The following is a 25,716-nucleotide window of genomic DNA, read 5'->3' as shown; positions in this document are numbered from 1 at the left end:
ACTTAGCAGATTGAAGCATATTTTCTTTTATTTCTTGCTTCTTTTTTTTCCCCTTGGAATATGGATAATGTGGACATTGGTTTTGTATGTGTATACATATTTTCAGCAGTTTTTTTTCTTGTCTTCTCAATGGAGAGGATAAAGAAAAGAGAGGGAGAGAATTTAGAATTCAGAACAAAATCAAGTTGAATGAAACCTTAAAAAGATTAATTTTAAAAATAATCATTTTATGACATGTGGTAAAACTTCATACTTTTGGAAGGATTTTTTATTCCCTGAAGTGACTTAGAAGAGGCAAATAGCTTAGCTATTAAAACATGAAGTTGAGTCTTTTGTCTTGTAGATATGTTTACTAGACCAAATGGAGTGCAGTTTTAACAATTACTTATGTCGTGTTACTGCTATTATTTCCAAGATGTTCCAAATTATTAGGCAAAATCTCTTTTTGTTAAAATATAAATTTGTCAGAACATCTAAAATCTTTTACTATTGCCTTCCAGACTTACTTTCCAACTTCCTTTGACATACTCAGTTCTAGCCAGGCTGGCCTATTTGCAGTTTGTCAGACCCTCCCTTCATAACCAGCATAAAGTCTCTCTGAACAGATTCTCCTGCCTACTTTCTCTCCCCTTTACTGCAACATCTGCCACTTCTGATTAGCTTCCATAATTCACCACTATTTCCACCCTTATTGGAAAACCTTTCCTTATTTCCTGAGTGACTTCAGTTTGTACTTCTGTCTGTCCCTCTACAAATTTTATTATACTTTTTTTCCTATGTAGATATTGACTCTCAGCAGTAGAATGCAGGCCACTGGAGGTCAGCACTTTTACATTGTTCCTTGGAAATAGGAGGAGCTTAATAAATGCTGCTTGTTTGAATGATAGTAAAATAGTAATTGAAATTTACATTTAAATTAAAATACTAATAAGAAACAACGAGCAGATTATTATAATTCCAAGACCTCATGATCATGATCTTTATCATGTTCCTCTAATGCACTGATAAGTTTAAAACAGAAAAATCTTATCATTTAAAAAAATCAAAAAACTTGGAGCTATTGAAGTGTTTTTAGAAATAGATAATTTAAAAGCAATCCCTTCCTTCCATTGACCCCAATTTATCATTGTTTTCCTCTTTACATTTTTACTAAACATTTTGTTTATAGTTGCTTGCTAAGTTCCATAGTAAGTAAATTATTTAGAAGTTAGCCCTGCTTTCACAACTCTCCAGTGTACCTGACCATACTGTATAACTCACTTGCCTATCATGGCATCACCTCCCTGATGTCATGGTCCTCTCTGAGGATGAAGGACAAAAACAAAAAAACAAAACAAAACCTCATTCTGCCACTAGGAAATTTCATTGGCTAGTTTCATATTTCCTAAGGACCACCTCTGTCCCACTCCCTTAAGTAGTAGTTAATTTTCTTCCTCTGCAATTAGCAAGTGCTTCCTCCCTCATTACCAGTGTTGTACCAGGGTCTTCTTAATGGGTCATTTTCCTACCTGCTTCTGACTGATCTTTACAGTTTTTAATTTACAATTAAATAGATGTGTAAAGTATATAACTGAGGCAAAACCATATTAGATTTGAATACCTTGAACTGAATTAATTTTATTTTGTTTCCTTTTTCAGTCCATTGTCTTCTAATGAACATTTTACACACACACACAACACACACACACACACACACAAAATCAGTTTGGCTTGGGTAGTAACAAACTCTAATTTGAGCACATTTGGAAATGTAGCCTTCCAATTAAGATGGAAAATTATCACTAGAATGTATCTTTGTAGGAAATCACTAAAACAGAAATAGATTATTTTTTGTTTACATACAAAAGCCTAGGCCAAGCATCAGTAGCCAGCAAAAGGCATACAGTTAAAAGAGTGGTTTTTTTATGTGGACCTGTGGATAGACCCTCTTTGACACTCCTCCCCCTCCTTTTTTTTCTATCCATTGTCATTTCTTTGTATTCTAGGTTCAAGTATTAAATGTTTTCTTGCTGTTCTGTGGCTGTCTACAGACTCCTAAGCTGTCTTTCCCCGATTTTCTCCCCACTTATACAAAGACATCAATCACCCGTTTGATATCACTTTTGAAAGGTTATTAGCCCCTTCACTTAGGACATTATTCTTGCTTACCACATCTTTAGTTAATTCATATTTTATTTATACATATAAATATACATTGATCAGAAGAGGCATATTTATACCACAGTAGCCACAAGTTCTAATGTTTGTTTCTCTAAATAGAATTGGTTAGCTTCCAATTTAATATACATTTTTATTGTTGCTTTTGCCTCACAAATATTACTTATAAGAATTGTTATTGTTACATAATTGCATTACTTTATCATTAGTGAAAAGAAAAAAAAATCAGGCTTTAAAAAGAAACTTATTTGTAGAAAATACAAAATCTTTTTGGAAAGCTGTTAGATAATATGTTCCACAAGAGCAGAACTTTGATCTTTCCAAGGTGTCACATCCTGTGTGTCACAAAAGTCTTGGTACAATTTTAACCTTTGATTGATAACTCCTAGCATAACCCTGCTTGCACACTCATAGGATGTGAATTGAATTGACCTTTGTACACAATTTTATAATATGGATCAGGTTGGAATTTATTTTTTCACACAAGCATTCATTCGCTTATTTTTGGTTTTAGGACTCTTTGGCCTTGGGGAAGAGTGAAGAAGAAGCACTGAAGCAATTTAAGCAGAAATTTGATGAGGCGCTCAGGGAAAGTTGGACTACTAAAGTAAACTGGATGGCACACACCATGAGGAAAGATTACCGGTCTTAACAAGTGCCAGCTTTTCTCCCTGTGTTTTTTGTTCTTCTTTTGCTGTTGTTACTGGTTTGGTTTGGTTTGTTTAGTTTGGCTTTCGTTTTGGATTTGCACTAAACTGAACACTGCCTTGACAATAAGTGTTAATTAAAAAGGGAACAAAATCCTGGAACACCAAGTTTAAAACAAAACAAACAAAAAAATCTCCAACCTAACCTGAATGATCCTTCATGATTGCACTCTATTTCTGATTGACAAAGACCCAATATAAAATCTACCAACATCATGGATAATCACTTCTTGCTGACTTTGCACGCAGAAAGCTACTAGATGTTTTCTTCTTTTAAAAAATTGGTACTTTTAAGCAGTGATGTAAATATTCATTTTTCTGTGTCGTGACAACACATGCTAACTCAGCCAAGAACTTTACACACAACAATTATGGGACAGTGTAAAAACAGTGGCTGTTTTTACGTTCAGAATGGGACTTTTAAAAAGGTGTCTTTGTGCAAACTAAAAATTGATGTATTTTTTTTAATCAAACCTGTGGAAACCTGTCGATTTTTCTTGTTGGTGTTTCTGTACTATGGTATTCATTCCATCAGGACTTGCTGAAAATCTAATGGTGTGGCAAATATGACATGGTTGTGTGTGCATGTATGCTTCACACACAAATATATGTGTGAATATACATGTGTGTTTGCATGTGCAAGCGCATGTGCCCACATGTGATTGAGTGTGCGTGCGTGTGTGTGTGTGTGTGTGTGTGTGTGTGTGTGTGTGCGCGTGCGTGTGTGTATAAAACAAAAATATCTCAGATATGTTGCCTTTGGTTTTCTTCAGCCGGGGTTTTTATTTTTGCCAAAAGCAGGGCTTCTTTTTCTCCACATTCCTTTCTGGTAACTAACTGCCTGATCCAGTTCTTCCAGCCACTTCCCTAATGAAGTATGTTGATACAGGATTTATGTACTGTATGTGTAAGGAAAGGTGAGCTATATGGGGGATAATACTTGAGCAATTGTACCAAAAAAAAAATAAAGGCAACAAAAGACAAGGAAACTATTTATGAAGTAAATTCCCAACTTGAAATTCAGTATTTTTTAGAAAATGCCAATGAACAGTCTCAGATCTATTCTTACTGTATTTATTAAAACTTCTAACATGATGATTTTTTGCAGAATATTGTGTGTTCAGCTTTTGGTTGGTTGCATAATAAATTGGATTTTTTAAAAAGTTACTTGCCGAGGTACCAGATTTTTAGGGTGCTAAGTAGAGAGAAGTTTTGATATATGCAATAGGAACTATGGGTTTGAGTGTGTAAAATGTGTATTCCAGTGAGCATCAAGAGAGCCATCAAAGCTGCTGCCTGTTCTCCAAACAACACATGTCACTCTCATTCCACAATGACAGAGTGGTAGGAAATTAAACAAGATATGTTTATTTTTCAACTAAACATGCTTCCCATTGATGTTTGATTAAAAGTTGTTTTCTTTTGTTCAAAGAACATATTCTTTGTCTCTTTAGCTAATCAGTGGACAAGCCAAAATACAATGCAGTTTGTCCTGTGTTGGATTCCTTTTTCCCCAGGGTCATCCTTGCCTGAGTGAAGAGTAAAGTGCCTTTTCAGAAATGGAAGAGCTGACCTAGCCATCTGAAGAACTCTCTGAAAGCCACACCTTTTCTTCTTTCTCCCAAGAACAAAGGCTCTCTCACCTTCCTCCTTAGTTCTTTATTTCATTTGTTTTTTTGAGGGAGGGATGGAAGAGGGAGAAGAAATATAGTTATGTAACTCTTCTGCAGGCTCCAGTGGAAGCTTATAAGTTTGATTGGTTGAATGTTTGCCTTACTCTTGAAGCAGCTTTAGTAACTAGGTGAATGCTAAGAATCTGTATTTGTTTCTCAGCAAAAGTTAGACTGGTACTGACTCTTGAGTCTATAGGGCAATCATCTATGGAATGCCTTTCACTCATAGGCCACACTGTAACCTTACCCGTATGTCACATCTAGACTACACCCAAGAAGAATCCAAAGATGGGATCCCTACCCATATGTCACATCTAGACTATACCCAAGGAGAATTCAAAGATGGAATCCTTTGAAGTAGAAGATATTTGTCCTGTGGCTTTTGTCCCATACAGTGTCATCCTTCACTATATTTATTTGCAGTCTTTGAGAATTTGGGAAATATTTTTATTTAATTTTTAAAAACCACTGCATATAGTTTCTTCACTAATTCACAATTCCATTAATTCAAGAATATGTGATTTTCATCAGTGTGAATGAACATTCTTTCCACAAACACTAATTCACACTTCCTTTAAGGTTTAAAATTTTCCAGGAAATTAAAAACTCACCATTGAGGAACTAAGGAATTTGATTTTTAAATCTCATCTTTGCATTTTCATTCACTCATGTGGTTATCTGATAGGGAAATTATATAGGAAAGAAAAGAGAGGTCCAGAGAACAGGAAGATTCTTTCATTGATCAGGGACTCTAGAGCAAGAAGCATTTATCACTACTCATAACACATAAATGGTTAATTAGGGTTTGGGCATTAAGCAAGTTACTATTGTAAATTTAAAAGCACACAAAAAATAAAAGTAGAGGGAAGTACAGAAAAGGGACAGATGAGCAGGGCATTTTTTTGTAATTATAATGTTTAATATATATTTAAAACAAAAACCACCTAATAAGTTCACTTGTGTGTGTGTGTGTATGTAATTTTTTGAGAGAACTCTGCTAGGAGTCAGGAATCCTGGTACTTATTTCAGGCAAGTTAAATTTTCTTGTATGTAAAATGGAACACTACCTTTCCTACTTGCCCAGATTTTTTGTGAATACCAAGCAAAGCAATTATTTCAAATTGAGACCTATTATTTTGCCACTAAGTGGTCAGAATAAAGTGGGAACATATAATGTTATATATATCAATAGCATGTTAATGGATAATCCGTCTGCCAGCAGTCTATTGCAGGATATTCTTTCTAAGATGCAAGATTCTAGGGAAGAAAATAGAATAGTAATAAACTGGAACCTCTACAGGGATTTATAAGTAACATAGCTAGGATTAGGTAATTTCCTACCTAGTGTGTAGTTAGTTTTCAAGCAGATCCCAGCTACTTTTAAACTCATTGTCATACTGCCTGGACTTATACCGTTAGATATGTATTCCCTTTAAAGTAAAACAATTTCCTTTGTTAAATGAGAATATTCCCTTGAGAAAAGTCAACTGGTTAAATCCTAACAGCATAATTAGGTTATTATCAGATTTTTCTTTGAGGGAAATAGACTGGACAATACAAGAATGGGAAAGAGTAGACTAAAAGGACAAAGAAACAGGAGTCAGAAGCTAATGAAGACAATTTCACTCACTTGTCAAGTTTTGTGGATGGGATCCCAACCATCAATTCCACTTCCTTCTCTGATGACCCCTGTGCAACTGGCCAGCTCTCTGGCTCCCAGCCTGGTCATAGTGCTCCAGGACACTGTGAGCAATGAAGTCTCGTTCAGAATGCAGGGTATCACATTGCCTGCAACTCACGATCTCACACCGGGGACATGTACTATTCAGGGGCATACCCTGCCAAGTACCTCCCTCTTGGGGAAATAGGGCTTCTTTAGAGCTTGTCCCATGAAGACATTGAATTTCACCTTCCTCTTGAGATTTTCCTTTTACCAGAGGACTGGAAGGAACTGAAGGAATTGATCCTGAGACTGGTGATTTCCACCTGTGAAGGAAGAAATAGTCACCTTAGGTCAGGGAAGAGGGTTCAGTTGTTGACATTCAAATTTCTCTACAATCCTAATTCTTCAGGCCTCACTCATTTTCTCATCTCCAGTCCTTTCCATTGCACAGGGTTCATTCTCACTTGCACTAGATCATGTACTTAGAAGTTATCATAAGATCAAAGATTGACAGATACTGGAAATCTATTTTACAGATGAAAACAGGCTTGAGGAAAGTGATTGGCTTACCTAAGATATGTCTTTACTTATAATCATTTCTCTTTCTTGTCGTGCATGAGCACACTATGGAGCTAGAAGAGAATTGAGTTACTTAACTCCAACCTCTCCTTTTAAAAATAAGGAAACTAGAGCCCAATTTGTCCCATCTATTATAACGGAGACAATATTTGAACCCTTTGACTATTCTCTATCCTCCAAATTCTTAAAATCTCACATTTATTAAGTTGTGTTTGTTTTCCATTTAATGTACATCATCAAAAGTAATTGAATTTTAGGGGCCTAAAAATAAAGGAATCCTATTGGAGGGCAGAGGGAGAGGGCAGCACTGAAGAATTATGTCTGTTCTAAGTTGTAGCAGCATCTGGAAGTGATAGTTGGATTAAGGTTTGTGGTCATTAATGTGACATCTCATCACTTTAATATCTGCATGCTTTCCCCACAACCCCAGGAAAGAGATAAGATTAGTGTTTTCTCCATTTAAAAAAACAAAAAATAAAACATGAGGGAACAGGCTCAGAGAGATAATTAGAATTGTCCAAAACAAGTAAATGGCACCCACTCTCTGGTATTGATTAAATTACTTTCTTCATTTGTCTTTCTATGTGTTGCATTCTTTGTTGAGTGTAATCTCTTTGGAGGTAGGGATTTTTTTCACTTGATTCCTTGGAGGCTAGAATTGTTTCCATTTTATTCCTTTGATTCCCCAGGATCTAGTACATGGTCAAGTTGAATTAAGCAATAGTGGAAAGGACTGCCTTTTGAACCATTCATTGTATGGAGGCTTTCAAAGGGACCTAAAGATCACTTCTATCTATTGTGAAAGGTTCTTGGTCACAGAGTTGGGTTATACAGGCTACTAGGCACCTTCCAAATTTTAGCTTCTGTTTCTCTAACTTGCCCAGAGCTTCCTAACTGGAAATGTCAATTCCAATGTTTGCATAATATCCTGCTGCCTCCTGTGCCCTTGAGCAAGTCATCTATCATTTCTCCTAATTCTTGGACCTCAAGTTTCCTCAAAGATAAAATAGGGATATTTTTTATGATTCACCTTAGCCAACAGCATTGCTATACTGTACATTTGATGGGAAACCCCTTTGAAGAGAGTATTGCAAACTGCAGAGTTTCATAAGTTAAAAAAAGATACCAAGCCCATTATTTCCTCCAAGCTTCCCCATTCTCTACTCCCAGCCCCATCTCTTACTTTTTCCATTTAACGGGTTCAGAGAAGAACCTCAGGGCAGGAAACCGCCTCTTCAGCAGGTGCTCTCTCCTTCTTCCACTACTGTGAAACTCCCCTAAAGGGACTTCCTTGCTTTCCTGATTCCATTTCTTCCAGCTCATGGTGCCTGGGACACTAAGGGAATCAGAGTCCTAAGAGAGCTCAGGGTAAGGCAGTAGTCTAGGTCTTGAGTGACCTGTAAGATAAAAGATACATGATCAGTCAATCCCAGTATAAAGTCCCAGAGGAAGCAGCCAGATCATAAAGTTCGGGTATACTAAGGGATACAAGAGGAGGGGGAAGTTTCTGCCCTCTAGAAATTAACAGTCTAGTAAGGGATAGAAGATACTCTTCTCCCTGTCTTCCTCTCTACTTCCCTTCTCTTTGTCTTTCACAGGCAGGCATCTTTTTGGTAAATGGTTTGACACAAATGCTCTAGAATCAACGAAAGGGGTGGGGTGGGCTAGGCGAGTTTCATGGCAAGGATAAACAAGGAATTAAGTAGTAATTTCCAGTGAGCAGAAAAGGGATAGTGAAGAAAGAAGGCCAAATTTCTAGGGTAATAGACCCTTGCATCATGCACACTTACCTTACTCCAATCTTGGCAAGCAAGTGAAGACTGAAGACAGGCCGAACAAGTTCTTACGTTTGGTCAGAACAGAAGTGTTAGCATCAAGTTAGGACCCAGGAAATAAGGACTGCTTCTGATTGCCCTCTAAAAAACACAGGAAGACATCAAGAAAGCAAAGTTTTCTCATTAAATGAAAACTACTACAGGACCTTGGAGCCAATATCCAGCAGGAAAAAAAGGGAAAGAATTCTTTATCTCTAAGAACTGAGATTTTGTTTCCTGCACAAGCTGAAGTATGAGGTGATAGAAGGGAGGAGAGATCTAGTCAACAGTGCTAAACATTAGGAAACAATTTCTTCTCTCTAAGGAACAACATTAGATTAATCTTCATTTCCGTGCTAGGGTATGTTCTCTTGAAATAGCCTCCTGCTGCCCTGAGTAATCCAATTAGCTTCTTCCTCTAGCAGTAAAGCTCCTAATTGTGTTTGCATTTGGGGATCTGTCTTGCCTCTTCAATAGATCCTTGTTCACTCTTGATAATAGGCAACATGCAGGCAAGTCTATGCATCCTGCCCATTTATCAGACTGCAATAATCTGGTTATCCAAAACAAATGATAAAAACTCATGACTGGCCACAAATTCGGGTAATTCAAATATTTCTTCTCAATTCAGTTCAAAAAACACTTATTAAGAGCCTTGTTGTTTGTCCTTTGTTCTCAAAGAGGACCATGACATCAGAGAGGTGATGCCATGACATGCAAGTAAATTGGATTTATGTGAGGGAGGGCTGTGCAAGGTCACCAAATTCACTTACTCTTCCAGAACCATCAGTGTTCAGTGGAAAGATGTAAATTAGGATGACTGGGGAAAGAAAGGCAACATATTGAGAGCTGGTTTTGAAATCAAGAAGTACAAGTCCAAGTTTTGACATATAGTGACTGTGGACCAATCACTTGTGCTCTCAATGATAAGTTACTATAAGTCACCAAGTGTTGATCTGCATTGGTGGGAAAACCATGTCATCCAAGAGTTCCCTAAACTGGTGACAATATATGATCTAATCTTTATTCACAAGACACCAGTGATGAGTACAAGAGGAGACAATAGAGATACTGTAAGGATAAGTTTAGTATAAATAGCCTTTATTGAAGTCATTGCCTTTGTGTTGAGACTAAAGATTGTGTCTACATAAGCACAAGTTGTAAAATTACACATTTTTAAAAAAGAAATATCAACAGTTACAACAATCATGTATACTATGGCTCATAAACACATTTTAGAAGCATTTTCAGTTATAACATTGTTTATGTATGTATGTATTATGTATAGAACCACTTTGAATCAATTGAAACAAGATTACCTTTTCCAATATGAGCTACAGTGTTAACACACAAAAAGCATGATTGTTTTAATTTATGAAATTAGAATGGAATATTTCTTGTAAAACAATTTTAAGCTTTCCAATAAGTATCATTACATTAATGAACTAATGTAAAGAGTGCAATTTGAATAACTTCATCTCAAAGCACTAAATTCAGTATGAGTAATGTAGACTTGAGCTGAAATTTAGCAATGATGCGGTCCAAATCTCTCTGCTTGGAAATTGCTCATATCATAATATTGAGGGCAAGGCTCACCTACTATTCTGGTCTGAAATCTATATATACCTGAATATAATTCTTTGTTGCAAGGACAAATTCATTGTAAAGCATCCATCCATTCTGACTTGTGGTCCAGAGTAGTTGAAGGATGCAACTGTACTACTTGCTTGTCCTTTACTCTTAAGCAATGTCCTGTTCATTATAAAAGTACCAACTGCATAAAATACCCAGTAACCAAAGTTTTTCTTATATCTAATAGGCTTTGCTTGTGAAGTTTATACTTCTACAAGGCAAATTAAATCTGCCTGTGATTCATGACAGCTGCTGGGATACATTGTCTACACACATAAATCAGGATCTGTAGTTAATGAAATTGTCATAACATCACTAACTGACTCATGATTTTGTTTAAAAGTGCACAAATGATCAGTATGGTCAGATTGATCTCCATCAATGTGGGTAAATGTCACCTTGGCTTCATATGCTGCATTTTTGTCCCCTATGGGACAAACAATCCTGGGACTGACAGCATAGCAATGATAGAACTTCTTTAGAAGAATTGTAGTCACAACTTGCAATAACTTTTTTAGTAAGCTATATATGCAGTGGAAATTTGGCTATCATGGATCCCAATTAATCAAGTCTCTGCTGTCATTTAAAGCATCTAAGAAAAAATTCAAACTCTCTAAAGCTCTCAGTTTCAGGAGCTAATGGATCTATAAAATCGAGTATACCAACTCACCTAAGTTTCTTTAACTGTAATGCTACTGAACTCAAATTAGATCTCAAAATTTCAGGGTAAATATTGTCTTCCCTTTCTCTATATAAAATCTGAAACGTTTTCCAAGCCTGGTATGACCAGCTTGAACAGCTTTGTTGAGCAAAAGTTTTGTCATTTGCTTTCACCAAAAGAAACTCCACTCTGATTTAAGATTACATATATTTTTTACATATTCTTGCATTTGCAAATCCAGGGTCAATTACAAGCATACCACCATCTGTTTATTAGTGATTTCTCTGCAATATTGGTAGACATAACTACTTTTTGTCCTATTGCTTCATTTTGGTTTTTTGAAGGGAAATGCTCAAAAATACTATGCTATGTTGAAATAGAATAGAAGTGTGGAATCCAGAGCAGTGATTTTTAGTATCACCAATATCTAGACCTAAATCATCAACTTTATGCTTTATTCTTTTATAGGCTTCCTCAATTTTCTCTTCTCCATGAAAAATTTCTCCTTCCTTTTTAGACATATATCACAGAATGACCAGTAGGATTTCAGAAAGGCCTGGTGAGACTTACATGAACTGATGCTGAGTGAAATGAGCAGGACCAGAAGATCATTATATACTTCAACAACAATACTATATGATGATCAATTCTATGGACGTGGCCCTCTTCAACAATGAAATGAACCAAATCAGCTCCAATTGAGCAGTAATGAATTGAACCAGCTACACTCAGCTAAAGAACTCTGGAAGATGACTATGAACCACTACATAGAGTTCCCAATCCCTCTATTTTTGTCCGCCTGCATTTTTTATTTCCTTCACAGGCTAATTGTACACTATTTCAGAGTCCGATTCTTTTTGTAAACAAAATAACTGTTTGGACATGTATACATATATTGTATTTAACTTACTTTAACATGTTTAACATGTATTGGTCAACCTGCCATCTGGGGGAAGGGGTGGGGAGGAAAGTTGGAACAAAAGGTTTTGCAATTGTCAATGCTGAAAAATTACGTATGCATATATCTTGTAAGTAAAAGGCTATAATAATTTAAAAAAACATAGGTTAAAAAAAAGAGAGATGTATTAGTTTGAATTGCTGTTTTGTTCATTGCATTTTTTTTCCATTTCACAAATTTTGTTTTTCAACAAATTTTTTAAATATCTATTTTATAAGGAGTTATATGCTTTTTCCATTTCATCATATCTATTTTTTAAAATTATAGCTTTTTATTTACCAGATATATGCATGGGTAATTTTACAGCACTGACAATTCCCAAACCTTTTATTCCAATTTTTCCCCTCCTTCCCCTCACCCTCTCCCCCAGATGGCAGGTTCACCAATACATGTTAAATATGCTGAAGTATAAATTAAATACAATATATCATATCTATTTTTAAAGGAATTTTCTTCACATAATTTCTGTTTTTCATTTTCCATATTTGTAAAGTTCTTCTCTAAAATGTACTGTTCTCTGTTGAAGTTTTCTTGGGGTCTTTGGAGGCAGGCTTTGTTTCAGTTCTGTAATCACCACAAGTGCAGCCAGGTATTAAAAAGTTCATCTCCTTCACTTGGAGCTCTGCTAATTTTTCTGGAGGCCTATTTCTTTCCTTGGTTCCGAGAGCCTGAGCTCCTGCCTGCCTTCTCTGGCTTTTGAATCTCCCCAACTGTCTCTGAATTCAAAGATTTGTGCTTCAGCTTCCAACCACCACGAAGGTAGAAGATGGAATGAATCTGTCTCAGCTTCTAGTGTGCTTGTCCTTCTAACCCTGAGAGCTTCTCCCTTATATGCTCCACACTGAGTATATACCAATCATTATATCATTAGGAAACCACTATTTGTTGTAAGATTAAATCAATGCTAGGGGCAGCTAGGTGGCTCAGTGGATAGAGTACCAGCCTTGAATTCAAGAAGACCCGAGTTCAAATCTGGTCTCAGACACAACACTTCCCTAGCTGTGTGACCGGTGGGCAAGTCACTTAACCCCAGCCTTAGGGAAAAAAAAAAAATTTAAAACTAGATTTAACCATTGTTTCCTCAATTCCACTTAGTACCTTGTTTCAAGTCCTGTCCCATAACACATACCTTTTTGCAAAGATTTCATTTCCTTTCCCCATTTTTCTTCTCTCTTTTAAGATCCTTTTTGAAATCTTCCAAGAAAGCCTTGTGGAATAGGGATCAGGTCATATCTTTTGGGGTTTCATCTGGATTTGCCTTTAGAAACCTCAGGCTTTTGGGATCTGTTCTCTCTCTCCATAAAAGTTGTCAGTTGTCAGAGTTCTTTTTGCTTTTTTGTTCAATTTTTAAAGGGTTGAAGTCTGCTCTTAAGGCAAAGGGACAACAGCCACTTTAATTTGCTTTGGTGCAGTTCTGCTGACTGGCTTCCAGTGTGCTGGGAAATCAAAGCCAGGTCCTGCATTCTTTCAGAGCTCAGTGACTTACAATTTGCCTTTTGAATTTGCTTTTGGGTGTCTTACAGCAAATCTACACCACTTGTTTGCAACCTGAACAGAGTAACCTAAGAGTCTCATAGTAAATTTCTATACTCCAGCCTGGACTTGGCAGATTATCCTCCTGCCCAATTGAAACAGACCTGTTCTGAAGTTCTTCCAAAGTATCTTTTTCTGGAAATGTGTTGAACTTCAATTATTTGTGGGTTCTGTTACTCCAAAACCAGTTCAGAGGTTAATCTCTCTTGGTTTGAGAAAAGGTCAGAAGAGGTCAGATAGAGACATGTTTACTCTTTGCCATCTTGGCTCTGCCTTCTGAATTTCTGTTTTGAAATATTCTCTCTTTCTGGTTTATTAAAATATTTTAAAATTTTCAACAGAGTGTGTATAGTCAGGAATAATTAAAAGGGTTCAATTATGAAAATGTTCCTGTCTCTAAAATAGCATTCAAAATAATAACCTTTAAATCTGATCTTTGCCTCAGAACTTCCATTAAATTATATATGGCCAAACCCTTTCATGAGCTTCATCCAAGGATTATAATACCATAGCACACTAGAAAGAGATCATTCATATTTTCTCTAAATAACATCTGATTATTTCTTATATATTTAAGAATAGTTTTTGCATTGTTGCAATTTTCAAATCAAATGGAATAATCCAATTCCCTGACCCAGCATCATTTTCTTTGACAACTTTCTGAGCCACATACATTGCAGCAACTCTCCTGGGCAGCATGCAGGGGCCTTCTCTCATAAGTCCTGGAAAGGAGTGCATATATTCAACATAAAACTGGGAGAATCGGTGTTATTTTGCCAGAACGAGTCTCATAAATTAGTAGGAAAGACGATGTGCAATCAGAGTATCATCTGTAAACCTATCCTTATTTTCCTAGACACAATTGAAGTCACTTTTTTAGAATGTCATAGTAAGGAGTTTGGGATAGATTTGTGAACAGACTAATATACTATGGAAGTGATGTGTGTCCTGTGTATGTTTGAGCTAAATGTGTTGAGTATGTTGAATGCTATGCTTTTAGAGTGGTAATCCAGCACTAATGAGCGTAGCATTAGTAGAGACATGAAAATCCTTTTTCTTCTCTTTCTGTCTCAGAGCTCTGTCATGATCTTTCATGATCCTAGTCACAATCTCGATCCTTCCCAATGGTCCCCCCTTCCTTTCTTGCCAGAGAGATAATTCTCTCTAGATCTCCTCAGTATTATTTAGAGATGGTCATACTGACATGGAAATTGTGGAAGAAGGAATTTTCAAAAGGCCACCATCAAAAGATGCCCATCAATTGGGGAATGTCTGAATAAATTATTGTCTATGAATGTAATGGAATAGTATTATTCTATGAGAAATAATGAGCAGGCTATTTTCAGAAAAGACAGGTGCAGAGTAAAGTGAGCAGAACCAGAAGATTGTACACAACAGCAGCAAAATTGTGTGATGATGAACTATCATAGACTTAGCTCCTTAATAATATATAGTGATCCAAGACAATTCCAATAGACTTGGGGTGGAAAATTCCATTTGCATACAGAACAACTGTGAAGACTGAATGCAGATCCAAGCATAACTATTTTCACCTTTTTTTCCCCTTTCTAGTACTTTTCCCCTTTTGTTCTGATTTTTCTTTCATAACATTCCCTTTCAGATCCCTTGACAATATTGTGGGATAAATGGATACTTTGACTTTCAGTATTTAACAAACAATACTAAAAAGAATGGAAACACAGACTAGTGGATGGAACATTAGACATTGTGTCAAGAAGATTTTGCTTTTCATTCAGATCAACTCTTCATGATTCCATGTACCATATCAGGTCAGGCCTTTCTTTCCTCCACTTAATCTTTTGAAGTCTGTGTCAAGTTCATGCTCATTGTTTCCATAACACTGTCTATTTCATTCTCTGACATTATCTTTTCTATTTGCTTCCAATATTTCTCAACATCAGAGTTTTTTCCAATGAATTCCATCTTCTCATGATGTAGCCAACACATTTAAATTTCTCCTTCAGAATTTGACCTTCCAGTGAATAGCCTGAATTAATATCTTTAAGTATGAACTGATTTTTACCTTCATGCTGTCCAAGGGATTCTCAAAAGTCTACTCTAGCATCACTATTCAAAAGTATCAATTTTTCAGCATTCAGCTTTCCTTATAGTCCAACTCTCACAGTCATTACATTGCTACTGAAAAAACCATAGTTTTAATTATACAGACCTTTGTCAGCAAAATGATGTCTGCTTTTTAGTATGTTGTCCAGATTTGTCATAGCTTTCCTTCTGAGGAGGAAGTATCTCTTAATTTCATGACTGCAGTTACTGTCTGTGATAATCTTAGAGCCCAAGAATATAAAATCTGACACACTTCCCATTTCTTCTTCCTCTATTTTCCAGGAAGTGATGGGACCAATTGCCAAGAGCCTAGTGTTGGGGATTTTGGATGGGTGGGATGTTAAGTTTCAAAACAGCCTTTTCTCTTCTTTCACCTGCATCAAAAGGCTTCTTAATTCTTCAGTTTCCACCATCAGAGTGGTATCATCTACATATCTGAAATTATTGATACTTCTCCTGGTAACCTTAATCTTAATTCCCAGCTTTTGATTGATCCTGGTATTGGGCATTGTGTGTTCTACATCTAAGTTAAATAGATAAAGTAACAATATACAGTCTTGTCTTATGTTTTCAATTTTAAACCTATTAACTGTTCCATGTTCAGTTCTATCTGTTGTAAAGTCCTTTCTTTATTTTTAATTTTTTATTATTAACCTAATCACCCCAAGCCATGACAATATAGAGGATTGAATATGAAAACTGTGGACTTCTATTTCATAGGAGGTGGATTTTTTTAAAGTGCTTATTAAATTTAACACAGTAGGAAACAAAGTTCCTGCTTGTGTCTCCTTCTGAACTTTTTTTTCTATATATTTTAGATGTTTAATGATTTTTTTTGCAGCATTATTGTACAATGTTGCAAACTATAATTATCCAAGTACTTGATCAGATCTAATTATTCAACTCTATTTATAACCTCCATTTCATAGTCAAAAGTACTTGTGGGTTCAAATACTGCCTCACATACTTACTGGCTGTGTAACTGAGCAGCTAGGAAGTGCAGTAGCCAGAGAACAGAGCTTAATTCAGAAAAACTCATCTTTGTGAATTCAACTCCAGGCTCAGAAACTCACTGTGTGACCCTGGACAAATCACTTAACTGCTGTTTGCTTAGTTTTTCATTTGTAAAATGAACCAAAGAAGGGAAATAGCAAACCACTCCAGGATCTTTGCCAAGAAAACCCCAAATGGGGTCATAAAGAGTGGGACATGACTGAACAACAACAAATGATCGTGAGCAAGTCACATAATGACTCTTTTTCTTTGTATCCTCATTTATAAAATGGCACCATTGGACTTTAAATGTGACCCTATGAAATATTTTCCATGCTATAACTCCACAGAAGCTTGTAATGAAAAGTTAAATATACATGCTAGAGTCATTATATGGGCTCAGTCGTGAATTCTGAAGTGATAGGTTTCCTTATAGGATGATAACTTTTCCACATTGGTCACATTTACATTACACAACAGGATGAAATCACTGATATTCCTAGATGTGTTCCCTCCAACTGAAGGCTTTCCAACATTCATTAATTATACTTAAACAATTTATCTCTAGTATGAATTTTCTTATGAGTCTCCTAAGTTTGCTTCTGCCTGAAGAACTTTACACATTCATTACAAAGGGTCTCTTTCCAATATGGATTCTCTCATATTCAGTAAGGTAATGCCTCTGAGCTGAGTAAAAGCTTTGTCACATTCATTACATATATAGGGCTTCTCTCTAGTGTGAATTTTCTGGCGAACCACAAAGGATTCCCTTCCCATATTCATTACACTTAATATGGTTTCTTCTGAATAAGAATTTTCTGATGTCCATAGAAATACCTCCAATTTCTTTCTTTTTTTTTTTTGCATTAAAAATTTTTTGTATAGCTTTTTATTTACAAGATATATGCATGGGTAATTTTTCAGCATTGACAATTGCAAAACCTTTTGCTCCAGTTTTTCCCTTCCTTCCCCCTACCCCCTTCTCCTGGATGGCAGGTTGACCAATACATGTTAAATATGTTAAAGTATAAGTTAAATACAATATATGTATACATGTCTATACAATTATTTTGCCATACAAAAAGAATCAGACTTTGAAATAGTGTACAATTAACTTGTGAAGGAAATAAAAAATGTAGTTGGACAAAAATAGAGGGATTGGGAATTCTATGTAGTGTTCTTGCACTGGATGTAGCTGGTTCAATTCATACTGCTTTATTGGAACTGATTGGTTCATCTCATTGTTGAAGATGGCCACGTCCATCAGAATTGAATACCTCCAATTTCTGAAGATTTTCCTAGTCCATGTTTAATGTTTGTATCCAAGTTCTTCCTTATGTACATGAAGTCCTCCCATTTCTCTGAAAGCTTTTTCACATTCACTACATTTAAAAAGGTTTCTCTGCAGTATGATTTCTCTTGCTTTCTCATAAAGTTTTTCCACAATCATTATATTCAAAGGGCTTTTCTCCATTATTAATCATTTTGTTCTTTTTTAAGGCTTGTCTTCTTACAAAAGTTTTCTCACATCAATAAACTCATGAAGCTTCTTTCCTATATGAATTTTCTGGTGACAAAGGATGTTTTGCCAATAACCTCTGACAATCATTATCATTTATATATCTCTGTATGAATTATAGTGAATTTCCTGAGGCATATACCCTGATTGAGAACCTCCTCACATTCATTAAATATATAGATATAGATATCTAGTTTTTCATAGATATGAATTATTCAACTGTCCATGAAAGTTTTTCTATATTGATTACATTTATATGGCTTATATGGTTTACTTCAGTATTTATATGGTTTCTCTCCAGCAGTATAAATTCTCTGATGTTTACTAAGATTTCCAAACTATCTGAAATTTTGCTTCATACATTACATTTAGAGGGTTTCTCTCCAGTGTGAATTTTTTGGTGTTCATTAAAGTATTTATACTGGCTAAAAACTTTCCCACATTCATTATATGTAAAGGGTTTCATGACCTAGAAAAAATTCATATGGAAGAACAAAAGGTCGAGAATTTCAAGGGAAGTAATGAAAAAAAATATCAAATGAAGGTGACCTAGCTGTACCTTATCTAAAGCTATATTATAAAGCAGCAGTCACCAAAACCATTTGATATTGGCTAAGAAGTAGACTAGTCAATCAGTGGAACAGATTAGGTACACAGGACAATATAGGGTACAACTATAGTAATCTAGTGTTTGACAAATCCAAAGAGCCCAACTTTGGGGATAAGAATTCATTATTTGACAAAAACTGCTGGGAAAACTGAAAATTAGTATGGCAGAAAGTAGGCATGGACCCACACTTAACACCACATACTAAGATAAGATCAAAATGGGTCCATGATTTAGGCATAAAGAACGAGATCATAAATAAATTAGAGGAACATAGGATAGTCTACCTCTCAGACTTGTGGAGGAGGAAGGAATTTGTGACCAAAGGAGAACTAGAGATCATTATTGATCACAAAATAGAAAATTTTGGGATGAAAATGCCACCCACAATCAGAAAAAGAATTATAAAGACTGAATATGGATGTTGGTCATATATATATAAACAAGTCAATAAAAAACAATTAACAGAAAACATTTACCATTATAAAAACACACAGTTTGTACCCCTTTCCTTTCTTCTCTCTCGTATTCCTTAGCTACCATGCTCCATTGTTACAAAGAAAGCACATGCAAATTTAAAGCACTAATTCTTTTTGTTTTAATTTTTTTTCATTTGTCAAGAATCTGCTATTTTTACTGACCTTTAAGTCATTGTTTAGCAACATTTTGCTTTTCTAGAGAAACAGCTCTGGAAGACAGTAAAAATAGGGAATCCAGACCCTGATTTCTGAAATTCTTCCATTTCTTTCAGGTTTTACCTTTACCTCAAGCAGGAGATTGTGTTTCATTCAGTGATCTTTTACTGAATTTTATCACTCTGTGTTTATCACTCTGCTTGATATGTGGGGAAAAGAAAAAGATATACTGATCCTATTCTTTAGGAATTTTCAGTGGAATGAGGAAGATAAAACCAATAAACATTGAAAAGAAAAATACAAAATTAGCTCTAACTAAATGGTAGATCATGTAGTAAAAATAATAATTGTTCTGGAAGTTTATAGACAAGATAGGACTATCAAGAAAGGCTTTATGAATAACTTGGAGGTTCAGGTGAGATTTGAGATGTGTTGAATGGAAAGATGGAAAATTGGTGAAGAAGAGTGGGTAGGTATTCTAGGTAAGGCAAGTAGCACATATGAAGTGCTTGCTGTATATATGCTAGGTACTGTGCTAAGCACAGAAGATTCCAGTGCAAACAAAAAAATAGACTGCCTTCAAGAAGTTTAAGTTTTAAATAGTCCTATTTTAGAAAAATCAAACAAATATTGTTGGAGGAAGTGGGGAAAGAAATCGAACAGGTCATAAATGAGCTTTCTAAGAAAAAAAAACAAAACTGATTTAACAAGTGATTTCTATCACACATTTAAAGAACAACTAATTCCAAAAATAAATAAATATTTGGAATAATAGACAAAGAAAGGATCCTACTAAAACTCCTTCAGTGATACCTATACTATGAAGAATAAAAACAAAAACCCAAAAAGTATAGACAAATTTTATTAATAAATATGGATATAAAAATTCTAAATAAAATCCTAACTAAAATATTACAGTAATATATTACAAAAATTATCCATTATGACCGAATGGAATTAAACCAGGACTACATGAGTAGTTTAACATAAAGAAAACTATTAATTGATTATGTCAATAATAAAAAGCTTTTGATTAAATACAACACTCATTTCTATCAAAGACATTTGAAAGTATAGATATAGATGTTTTTCTTAAACTGACTAAAAAGCATTCATCTAAAACCATCAGTAAGCATTATTTGTAATGGTAATAAACCAGAAGTCTTTCCAGTAAGATCAGGTATGAAACAAGGATGGCCTCTCTCATTAATATTATTCAACATTATATTAGAATTCCTAGCAATAGCAATAAGAGAAGAAAAGAAAAGAAAGTAATCAAAATAAGGAATGAAATAATAAAATTATCTCTTTTGCAGGTTATATGATGTTATATTTGGAAAATCCCAAACACTAAACCAAAAAATTAGTTGAAAAAATTAATAATCTTGACAAAATAGCAGGATATAAACAAAATCTACATAAATTATCTGCATTCTTATGTATCACAAACAAAATCCTGCAAGAAAAGGTAAAAGCCAAGTAAAGCATCCCACTTTTTTTCCTGAATTTTAAGAAATCTTAAGTAACAAGGTAGAATTATTCAAATCACAGAATTTAAGCATTGGAAAGGACTTCAGATGCCATTTTGTTCTTATAGTATCTAAATAAGAATATCAGGTAAAAAGATGATAGATTGAACATTTATTAAGTCCTTCTGTGTGTCAAGTATTGTGCTAAGTTTTAGGAATATAAATATGCCCAGTAATCAAAATAGTCCCTTGTCCTCAAGGATCTTACATTCTAATAGGGGAATATACTAGAAAGGAGAGCTAAAAATGGGGGGAAGGGTAGGTGGGTGTGACACTCTGGTTTCTTCCCAAATAAGACAAAATTTTCCCTATCAGAACCTCTTATCCCAAGGGCAGAGGCTAATATTATGGTGGTTGGGAGATGAGGATGATGACTGGAACAGATTTCAGTGGGTCCCCATTGCTTTTAGCAGACAACACAAAACTCATTTGCTTGACATTTATTGCCTTTCACAGTCTGATTTGTATCTATCTTTCCAGACGGATTGTAAATTATTTCTCTTCATTTACACTACATTCCAGACTGGAACTTATCAATTTATTACAAGTAATGAATTAACCTTTCTTTGAAGACCTCTACTTAGGTAGATCCTACTGCCTCATGTGACAAACTAATACATTTTGGTCTATTCTAATGGGGAAAATATAATTAGAAATGTATTTCATTTTGGCTAGAAAGTCAGTCAAGGTCAGGAGTCTTGCTATTGATATATATGGGTTTTTTAACACTGGACAATCATTTAACATCACAATGCTATAGGCCACTCCTTAAATGTAAATCGTACAGGTGGTGCTGATCAGCATGAGTAGAGTAAATTTCTTCACCTAACCATTTTCAATGCCAGGGAAATCAGAGGTCCAAGCTCATACTAATCATTAGGATATATTTTCTTACAGCAAACCTAAATTTACATCTCTGTAATTTCTCCTAGTTCTGCTACCTGAACACAAACAGAACAAGTCATCTTTCCCCTCAATCAAATGTAAGCCACTTTAGGGCAAGGATTATTTAATTTTTATCTTTATCAAGGACAGCATCTCGTACAATACCTGGCATCTTTTAGGTGTTTAATAAATATTGTTGGATTGATTCTTCTACAGTAAGTGATGAAGATAGTGAAAGGATATTCTCTTTGTCACAGATGGTAAAGATCTATACTCTTACCTCATACTCAAAATCTATTTCTTTGCAAACTCTACCCATTGTTTATGATCTTTTTGAGGGCCAATCAGAGAAAATTAAATGTCTCTTCTTCTTGACAATCCTTCAAATATTTTTCCCCCTCAGGTTAACCGGCAAAAATTTGTTAAATGTTGCCTAATAGTGGACAACCTTTCAAACATTAAAGGACAGACATAATGTTCCCCCACTCCCTGAGTGTTCTCCAAACTTAACTTTTCCAATACTTCAGGTATGGGTCTAACTATATTACTTGCTTTCTTGCTCCAGAAGATTCAGTGGGTTTACATTGCTTTTAGCAGACAACACAAAACTCATTTGCTTGGCATTTATTGCCTTTCACAGTCTGATTTATATTTTTCCAGACTGATTGTAAATTATTTCTCTTCATTTATTACATTCCAATCAACTTGGCCTACTTGTTTTGACCAGAACATTCAATCTACTACCTTCTGTGCCTTTGCATAGGTTAACCCTCCATGCCTGTAATGTTTCCTCATATTGATCACCTGGAACTTTAACTCCCTCCCTTCAAGGCTTAGCTTAAGTTCGGCTTCCTTCCAGAAGTTTCTTCTGATCGATCACACACACACACACACACACACACACACACACACACACACACACACACACACACACAGTTAGAGCACTCCTCCAAAGCACTTATCTGTGAACTCATTTTACCCTGATTATCATGTAAATTCCTTGAAGCCTAAAATCTTAATTTAACTCCATGTGACTGATAATCTGACTGACAACCACAGAGATTGTTAAAAAATAATCAATTCTATGTCAACCTGAACCTTCCTATCCATAATGATTTCTTGCTTTTTCCCCAAAAATATAATATTAAATTTTTTTTTCTATTATGTAATGTGTACCACCCAACATGAGAGGATGCTTTGGACCAGGGGTTCTCAAACTACGGCCCACGGGCCAGATGCAGTGGGCTAAGGATGTTTATGCAGCCAGCCAGGTTATGGCAAATGAGCTGAGGAGTGGAGACAGATTGTGAGTTTTTGTTTTTACTATAGTCCAGACCCCCAACAGTCAGTGAACTGGCCCCCTATTTTAAAAGTCTCAAACCACTATGGACTATTAGCCAAGCTCCCTATACTTTTCTTTTATACAGGCAGCTGGCCAGTTCACTCATCTTTTGGCTTTTCTCCTTGGGGGTATCAAATTCCAAATTCATTTCAGGAAATATTTCTTTTCTTTTTTTTAATTTTTTTTTATTTAATAGTTTTTATATGCCAGATATATGCATGAGTAATTTTACAACATTGACAATTGCCAAACCTTTGTTCTAATATTTCCCCTCCTTCTCCCCCCTTCTCCCCCCCATGGCAGGTTGACCAATACATGTTAAATATGTTAAAGTATAAATTAAATATAATATATGTATACATGTCAAGACAGTTGTTTTGCTGTACAAAAAGAGTCAGATTTTTAAAATAGTGTACAATAGCCTATGAAGGAAATAAAAAATGCAGGTGGACAAAATTAGAAGGATAGGGAATTCTATATAGTGGTTCATAGTCAACTCCCAGAGTTCTTTTGCTGAGTGTAGCTGGTTCCGTTCATTACTGCTCTATTGGAACTGATTTGGTTCATCTTGTTGTTGAAGAGGGCCACGTCCATCAGAATTGATCATCATATAGTATTGTTGTTGAAGTATACAACAATCTCCTGGTCCTGCTCATTTCACTCAGCATCAGTTCATGTAAGTCTCTCCAGGCCTTTCTGAAATCATCCTGTTGGTCATTTCTTACAGAACAATAATATTCCATAATATTCATATAGAACAATTTATTCAACCGTTCTCCAATTGATGGGTTTCCATTCATTTTTCAGTTTCTAGCCACTAGAAAAAGGGCTGCCACAAATATTTTGGCACATACAGGTCCCTTTCCCTTCTTTAAGATTTCTTTGGGATATTAGCCCAGTAGTAACACTGCTGGTCAAAGGGTATGCACAGTTTAACAACTTTTTGAGCATAGTCAGGAAATATTTCTTCATTTTCCAATCAGATTTCATAAATTATATGGTCCTATGTCAGTGGCCACTCCAATTGGTTCCTTACCTCAATGTGTTTCATGGAAGGTCTCTTACAAAAATATAGTATAAAGGCTTTGGTCAAAATAACCAAAATAAATTATAGTATGTTAGTCTTGTCAGGATCCCCATGCCAAGACCCTTTCTTTTTAAGTTCTCTCTTTATAATATTAGGGGACATCCTATTTTTCAGAGTTAAGGTACAGCAAAGCAAACTGTGCCTTGAATTTAGTATAGCAACAATCCTTTGTACTCACCCTATGGATGAACTCTGCCACAGCAAAATCCCAGAACTGTTTCCACACCAGCCCCGGATGGTCCCTGAGTTCAGACAAGCACCTGAAAGGAACCACCCTCCGGTCATGAAGGCCTGCTTGAATCAAACTTTTCTCATTGTTGCTGTTAACCCTCATTGCCATGACTACAGCTTACTACATAGTAACTGCTATATCTATTAAAGTTTGGCTTTCCTTAAACAGGTACATATGTCCAATTTCCCTCTTCTAATAGAATAAAGAAAACTTTTTGCTTATAACCATTATTAGCTCTTTATTTTATTTCTTAATAGCTAACTGTAATTAGGATAACCAGTGTGAGCTCTTTGGAATTTTCAGTTAACAGAAAGTTGCATAATTTCTGTTATTCTTTAGTCATTTATTTTCTAGATTTTACGCATTCAAGCTTGTGACCCAGTCAGAACTCACACCAACCCCTCAAGGAATAGAGAGGGCAAACCTTAAGAGGTTTCCCAGGCTGGTAATGAGCAAGTACTTTCACTTGGGACTTCTCACTAATAAACTCGAGATCCAATCAACTTTTTATTGATATGATTCTGGAATTTCCTGAAAGAGTTGGGAAGAATCTCTTGAAAATGAGATTAAGCTGATCAAAATGATGCTGGTTGTGATCCCCTAAGAAACTAATTCTTTCAGATGGATTTATTTCTTTCTGATTCCCAGCCCCTCCTAGCTGATGTATTAACAATTCAAGAAGCTAGGATTTTTGATTCACAAATCCTGTCAAAAGCATCCTTTTGAATTCCAATCGGAGATCCGGGCTCTCTCAACCCCCACCCAGATCTGTGCCAACTTGGGACTCCACCCACCAGCCTCTTTAGCTAAATCTCTCATTATAAAAGAGCCAAACTGGAGCCCTCTCTTTGCAGAGGTTCCTAACATGGCAGCCTTACGAACCTGGCATGTCAACGGTCTCTGCCCACTGGAACACTGGTTCTGGTGCCCTCTTGCCTCTACCTTAACCTTTTACTAATTAGACTTCAACTTTACTTTCAAACCCCATAGTAAACCTCTTTTGTCAATCTAGGTTTTTGGGTCTGTAAGGTCCTTTAGAGAGGACTCTTTCGTCCCTACTAGACTCATTTAACTCCCTCTCCTTGCGCCAAGTCCAAAGGGGTTGCAGGAGAGTTCTATTTGACTCCCTGTACCCCAAACCTGCCACTAGACCTCATCAAAAACAAGGAGCCTCCAGATTTTGTATTAGCTTCTGCTTGATTGTGTTTCCATTCCCCAGTCTCTACTTCTTCGTTTGTGATCAATTGTGTTCTTATCCCCTTAACCTTAGCCAGTGGTCCTCAAACTTTTTAAATAGGGGGCCAGTTCACTGTCCCTCAGACTGTTGGAGGGCCAGACTATAGTAGAAACAAAAGTTCATACTCTGTCTCAGCCCTTCAGCCTATTTGCCATAACCCTGCAGGCCGCGTCTGGTCCGTGGACTGT

At 35.8% G+C, this 25,716-nt stretch overlaps 1 protein-coding gene, 1 long non-coding RNA gene and 2 pseudogenes across 4 annotated transcripts in view; 1 reads left to right on the top strand and 3 right to left on the bottom strand.

Annotated features, from left to right (window-relative positions):
• Positions 1-4,295, top strand: part of PIK3CB (phosphatidylinositol-4,5-bisphosphate 3-kinase catalytic subunit beta) — a 167,849-nt gene extending 163,554 nt beyond the window's left edge. For both annotated transcript variants that reach the window (XM_074301652.1, XM_074301651.1), the window contains one exon: positions 2,672-4,295. In XM_074301652.1, the coding sequence (XP_074157753.1) occupies positions 2,672-2,809 (138 nt within the window). In that variant the 3' untranslated portion in view covers positions 2,810-4,295. The remainder of the gene's footprint in view (positions 1-2,671) is intronic.
• LOC141561710 (uncharacterized) lies at positions 11-24,398 on the bottom strand. 2 transcript variants are annotated; one of them, XR_012488129.1, is made up of 5 exons: positions 24,238-24,398; positions 8,570-8,695; positions 7,963-8,176; positions 6,168-6,523; positions 11-122 (listed from the first exon to the last, which is right to left on the bottom strand). It is a non-coding gene; the product is annotated as an uncharacterized LOC141561710 (long non-coding RNA). The 2 variants fall into 2 exon arrangements; XR_012488128.1 differs by lacking the exon at positions 11-122 and having other exon boundaries at positions 5,435-6,523.
• Positions 10,193-11,407, bottom strand: LOC141559658 (ATP-dependent RNA helicase DHX15 pseudogene; annotated as a pseudogene).
• Positions 13,865-14,472, bottom strand: LOC141559657 (ATP-dependent RNA helicase DHX15 pseudogene; annotated as a pseudogene).
• Positions 24,399-25,716: the final 1,318 nt, after the last annotated feature.

Source organism: Sminthopsis crassicaudata, chromosome 3 (assembly GCF_048593235.1).
Source record: "Sminthopsis crassicaudata isolate SCR6 chromosome 3, ASM4859323v1, whole genome shotgun sequence".
Taxonomy (NCBI): Eukaryota; Metazoa; Chordata; class Mammalia; order Dasyuromorphia; family Dasyuridae; genus Sminthopsis; species Sminthopsis crassicaudata.
The sequence above is the reverse complement of the archived record's forward strand: the minus strand, read 5'-3'. Positions and strand labels throughout refer to the sequence as shown.